This window comes from Dromiciops gliroides, chromosome 2, assembly GCF_019393635.1.
Source record: "Dromiciops gliroides isolate mDroGli1 chromosome 2, mDroGli1.pri, whole genome shotgun sequence".
NCBI lineage: Eukaryota > Metazoa > Chordata > Mammalia > Microbiotheria > Microbiotheriidae > Dromiciops > Dromiciops gliroides.
In genome coordinates, this window is record NC_057862.1 from 542882564 (window position 1) to 542888563 (window position 6000).

Consider the following 6000-nt stretch of genomic DNA (forward strand, 5'->3'; position numbering starts at 1 on the left):
TGTGCAAAATCACCAGTCTCACTCTCTCCTCCAGAGCCATCTGGGTCCACTGGCAAGATATATATCAGGACTACTGGAGATGGCCCCAGATGTTTGAGGCAATCAAGGTTAAGTGACTTGCCCAGGGTCACACAGCTAGTATCTGAAGTGAGATTTGAACTCAGGTCCTCCCAACTTCAGGGCCAATGCTCTATCCACTGCACTATCTAGCTGCTCCCTACCTAACACAGAGTAAGTGCTTTATAAAAATTAGCTATTATGCTATTATTATTATCAGTTCTTTTTTACTATTAGCAACTAAGAAAACTTCCGGATATTGTCATCAAGTTGGTCCAGAAAAAAATGATTGGGGGGTGGGGGTGAGGCAATTGGGGTTAAGTGACTTGCCCAGTGTCACGCAGCTAATAAGTGTTAAGTGTCTGTGGCCAGATTTGAACTCAGGTCCTTCTGAATTCAGGGCCAGTGCTCTATCCACTGCGCCACCTAGCTTCCCCCTGAAAAAAATGATTTTAAGAGATGTAGCTCCTTTACTATTTTTTAGAACCTTCTACACTAGATTCTCAATACGCTTTCCCATGACTTTTAATAGGGTTTAAAGTCTACTTTTGAAAGCTCTTCATGACTAGATGAAATCAAAGAGCCAGACCCCCTCCCCCCCAAAAAAAAGAAAGAAAAGAAATGACAGTGTCACTTAGGCACCAAATTAATGGAATTTAAATACAACTATGATAAAACAAACTGATACACACATGAAGTTAGACCTCTTATCAAATATAAAAAATAACAAACAACATGGAGGGAAATGTATCCATTGTAAGGGTTTAAAACTTAAGATCCTTTTTATTTCTTCTTGAATGAAAGGTGACAGTAGAAAAAACCCAAAGGCATTGAGAGAGGCAAGATAATAAGAACAGCCAAGATAGTAAAGAGAAAGGGAGGATTGAAATAAGGTTGTATGAGTTGTGCATCTTGTTTTCTCTACTGGAATATAAGCTGAAGAGCTTGTGTGGATGCAGAGAAAGTAGGAAGTCTTCAAACCTCTTCTTTGCAAACCCCACAGTGCCCTGCACTAACACATAGGCACTCTGGGAGCAAGTAATAAACACTTGAAGTAAAGAAGAAAAAATGGCCAGGGACAAAAGTTGCAACTAATAATAATAGCAAACAAGGTCTCCTATAGCCATCTTACTATGTGGTATGATTTGGAGGAAAAGAGGCCTTCCAAAGTTCACCAATAGTCCCTCCCACCAGAAATTTCACCATCAGAAATTTACCTAAAGCACTGCCTTTCTAAGCATCCTTATTTAAAATCTGAGTGTTCCCTGTATACAAAACATATCAGGTGGTTGTCAAATGTTTCCTCCTGGATAGCTAGCAAGCATTAGCTGTGCAAATGACTCCTTTTTTCTGAGCCTCAAGTTTCCTCATCTGCAAAATGAAGGGGTTGGACTAGATTATGTCTATAATCCCTTTCAGCTTCAACATTCTACAAGTCTAATTGCTGAGTCCAAGAGGGTACAGAGGAAATAGGAATTTTAAAGATAGCTAGGCTGAAGATTGCAGAAATAAGAGGTGGCTAGGAACTAAATGGTCTGTATTTCACAAAATTTTGTCTAGGGCAGGATCTGTTAGAGAGGACCTATTTCTTTCAGTGAAAGTAGAAGTGACTACAAAGATTGTATTATCTCACCTAATAATAGCGTGACACAAAAAACCTGTGCAAAGGATAGAAAATGGGAGATGGAATGTTTGGTGTGAACGACAAGAAGGCCAATATTGGAACTAATGTCAGTTAATGTGTGCAGGGTAGCTAGGTACAACAGGCCTAGAAAGGCAGCCAGGTTATAAAGGGTTTTAAAAGCCATAGGAGTTTATAAAAAAAGAGCCACTGGAGCTTATGAAAGGGAAGTGAAAAAGTGCTTTTGGAATATTATTTCAGCAGCTCTGTAGAGCAGATATGAACCACATTAAAATGTAATTGGGAAATGTTTAAATAAAAATAAAATACAACATAGATGATGTCCATTTATGGTTTTCTAAATCAATTTCTATTTCAGTTTGACACCACCAGTGTAGAGAGAGGATGGGCTAAAGAGGAGAAAGACTGGAAAAATAAGAAACCAATTAGGAGACTACTGAGAATCCATAGGGCCTGAACTAGTAATGAGAGAAGTTGTGGAGGTAGAAATAAGAGATGGCACCTAACTGGTTACATGGGGTGAGGCAGTGAGGGGTCAAGGATGATTCCGATTTTGAATTAGGCTGACTGGAAGAATGGTGGTCTCCTTGACAGAAATAAGAAAGTTCATTAGAGAAATGGAGGAAGGGGGAGGAAGAAAAATAATAATGTTTTGGATATGCTGAGTTTGAGATGTCTATAGATTACCCAGTCCCAATGTCCAACAGGAAGTTGCTGATGTGGGGCTGAAGTTCAATAAAGAGACTAGAGCTCATCTAAGAGTGGTCAGGCTAGAAATGATAATTGAACCTACGTGAGTTGATAAGTTGAGCAAGATAAAAGAAAAGAGGACCCAAGACAAAAAAAAAGGTGACTTGCATAGCTAATATTAACTAACTATCCAGGAGGAAGTTTAAAGCTATAAACTAAAAATATAAACATTATGGCTTGAGGACATAATAAGCAAGTCAAGTGACAGGATGAGCAAGATAATCCAACAAAAGAGACTAAAAATGATGGATCAGACATGTCTTAGAACCGAAAAAGAGCCAAGAGTTCCACAGTCTCACTTAAAGTTGTTAAAAAGCATTGTTTAGATCCTACATTATTATGGGAAAGACAACATGCAAGCCAGCATTATTATCTCGATTTTACAACAGGTAAAAAACCGGTATGTAATAAAAAAAAATGATGATGGTTAATAAAGCATCCATTTGATACTATGCCTCAAAATGAAGCCAAAATAAAATAGTTAAGAATAACTGGTGTAAGGGGGGGGGGGGGACAGCTAGGTGGCACAGTGGATAAAGCACCAGCCCTGGATTCAGGAGGACCTGAGTTCAAATCCGACCTCAGGCACTTGACACTTACTAGCTGTGTGATCCTGGGCAAGTCACTTAACCCTCATTGCCCCACAAAACAAAACAAAAACTGGTGTACTTTGAGTCTGTGCCGGGCAGATAGCCTAGAATTAGGTTCCCCTCTTAGGCTATTTTCCCCATTTTCCATGTTTCCCATAATTCAGATCCTAAAGAGGGTCCAGAAAAGGTACATTCTTCAGGAATTCACAAGTTGCTTCGGAGACGGGAGAAAAACTACTCCCTCATTTCTTAAACATTTATTTTGTTCCAGCCTCCGTACTAAAGGCTGGGGATACAAATCAATAACTAAAATATTTATTAAACGCCTACTATGTGCTAGGCGCCGGGTTAAACGCCAGGGATACAAAGAACGGCAAAAGGCAGGCCCTACCCTCGAGAAGCTTACAGTGATGCGGGAGAAGATGCCAATAACTGTGTTCAAATAAGATATGTGCAGGATAAACTGGGGGTAGAGCTGGAAAGGGCCTTTGAGATCCACCTAGTCCAACTCCCCCAACCTTTTGAACCGAGGCCCAAAGAGGTTATGGGTTCGAGCTCCCTCTAGCTATGGGTACTTGGGGCTGGACTCACCGCTTCTCGATGGAGTCGATGTTGGAATGAAGCAGCCACAGCTCTTCCGTGTTATCCTGCCGGGAGGACAAGATCAGGTGATGGCCGGTCAGGCACAGCGTCCCTTCCACAGCCGAGTAGAAAGGCCGGTGCAGCACCACGTTGTCCACTCGCGGAGTCTTGATCAGCTCCGCGAACTCCATCGTGGTCGCGGGCCCCGGAGCCCGAGAAAGGCGCGGCGGGGCCGGGACTTAGGGTGGAGTTGGCGGTAGGGCCTGGTCCGTCCTTCCTTCCTTCCTTCCTTCCCTCCCTCCCTCCTTCCTCAAGCTCCCGGCGGTCGGCCCGCCAGCCTGGTCCGGAAGGCCCCGCCTCCCACACCAGCCCCAGGCCGGGGTCTTAAACGGCCAGGAGCGCGCTTCCCCCGGCAACCCCGTCCGAAGGGACCCGGGGCGGGGGTCCTCTTCCGGGGAGCGGGGAGGGAAAGGAGATCTCAGGGCCCGCACATCTCCAGGCCGCTGTCCACTCCGGACGGAAGTAGCTGACGCCCAGAATCCTAGGTCGATTCCGGGCGGAAGTAATTGACGCCCAGAGTCCTCGGTCGACTCCGGGCGGAAGTAGCGGAGGGTGACTGCGAGACTAGATCTATGTGTCTCGTGCCCGGAAACCGTGCCCTCATATTTACATTCTTAACCGGGTCATTCCTGATTCCTCTTCATATAGAAGGAAGTCAGCGAAAAGTACCATTCCTGCCACCTTTGCTTCCCTGAACCTCGGCAGCCCTGGAATAAAGGGTCTGTAAGCTTGAGGCTGCCAACATTGCAAAGCTCGGGCACTGACTCCGAGAGCCACATCCCACGTGATTGAAACATGTGAGAAGTTGGGGTTGCGGACCCCGGGTTTAAAGCTGGGAAGCTTAGATGTCGCCTAGTCTAACTCCCTCTGGAAACTGAGGCCCAGAGAGGACCAGTTGTGGTACGGTGAAAAGCGAGCTACTTACTAAGTTCAAATGCAGACAGGTGTTGCTACTTAGTATCAGCCAGAGGCCAGACCCGGGTTCAGCAAGACCTGAGTTCAAAATCTAGCATTGTGATCCATGGCAAACCTCAGCTGTAAAACGAGGCAAATAACAGCCAACCTCGCAGGGTTGTTGTGAAGTTCAAATGATATAAAATGATTTTAAAGCTTCCCCTCCTTTCCCTCCCTCTTTTGGTTTCAAGAGGGTTGCATATGGCACTAAATCTCTCATACTACTTGGTTTTTTATTCTTCTTGATTTAAAAAAGTATATAATAAATTAGGCATTAATTTCAGAGTTGTCTTGCTTGTTTATACTTCTCTCTGGTAACTTCTGTGCATTTTAGAAATATTTCAATATTTTGACCATTGCCGTTGCTCTCTCTTCTTCACCCTCATCCCTCCCAATTAAAAACCCAGAGGAGAAAAAAATCATTGTAAGACATAAGTATAGTCGAACAAGGAATCACAGGTCCTTTGGAGACATGGCTGGTCACTGCAAAATCAAAAGTTCGCAAATCTTTAAAAGTTATTTTTCTTTAAAATGTTGTCTTTGTATAAACTGTCCTCCGGGGTTCTGCTCTGTTATAGTTCATGCTACTTAGGATTATCTGTATTCATCCCTTTCATATTTTCCTATGTTATAATAATATTCCATTACATTTATATATCTTTTCTCAGAATGAGTTTTTCATTAAATTCATATTTGAAGGAAATAGTAAATTTCAGTTAGAAGTTAGTGAAAATAAAAATGCAATTTCCCCCCATACGTTCATAATTTTCAGAAATCTATTCACTGACCCCAAGAGGTTCCTGCACCAAAAGTTAAGAACTCTTGCCTCAATTGATTAATAAGCATCATTTTGAATTGTGGTTCTTTTCCTCTTTTCAGTCCCCCTTCAGGATAGGAAGTTTGTTTTACTTGCTACTAATCCCTCCTCACTATTATATTTACTCTTAATTTCTCTTTATCCCTGTTTAATTCTGTTTCGTTTGATGTATTTCTACCTCACATTGTGTATGTGTTTATCCCTTTTTTTCCCAGATTATTAAGAGTAAGATTTACCCACTCATTCCCCTGACCCCTTCTTCCATATTTACTCTTCTCACACACCTAAATTATGAGAACTAGGAAATTCAATTCTTTTATCCCCCACCTTTCTAAACCAATTTATTCGTTTTACCCTTCCCTTTTCCTTCTTCAGATCCTTAGAACAGAACCAGTCTACCCCAGGAACTCTGTTTTTATTATTTAATTTCCTTAATGCCCTTTGAAGACATTAAGGTCCAAGAGATACTTGTTTCTTATGCATATATTAACATCATATGCTGTATGTTAACATCATCTAGCCTCTTCCAATTATGCAAATTAAATTGC

General features: G+C 42.3%; 1 protein-coding gene across 1 annotated transcript in view; it reads right to left on the minus strand.

Moving 5' to 3' along the window:
- The window catches only part of MTMR9 (myotubularin related protein 9), a 56993-nt gene extending 52800 nt beyond the window's left edge, over window positions 1-4193 (minus strand). The window contains exon 1 of the mRNA XM_043982621.1: window positions 3631-4193. Coding sequence (XP_043838556.1) covers window positions 3631-3812 — 182 coding nt within the window. The 5' untranslated portion in view covers window positions 3813-4193. The remainder of the gene's footprint in view (window positions 1-3630) is intronic.
- Window positions 4194-6000: the final 1807 nt, after the last annotated feature.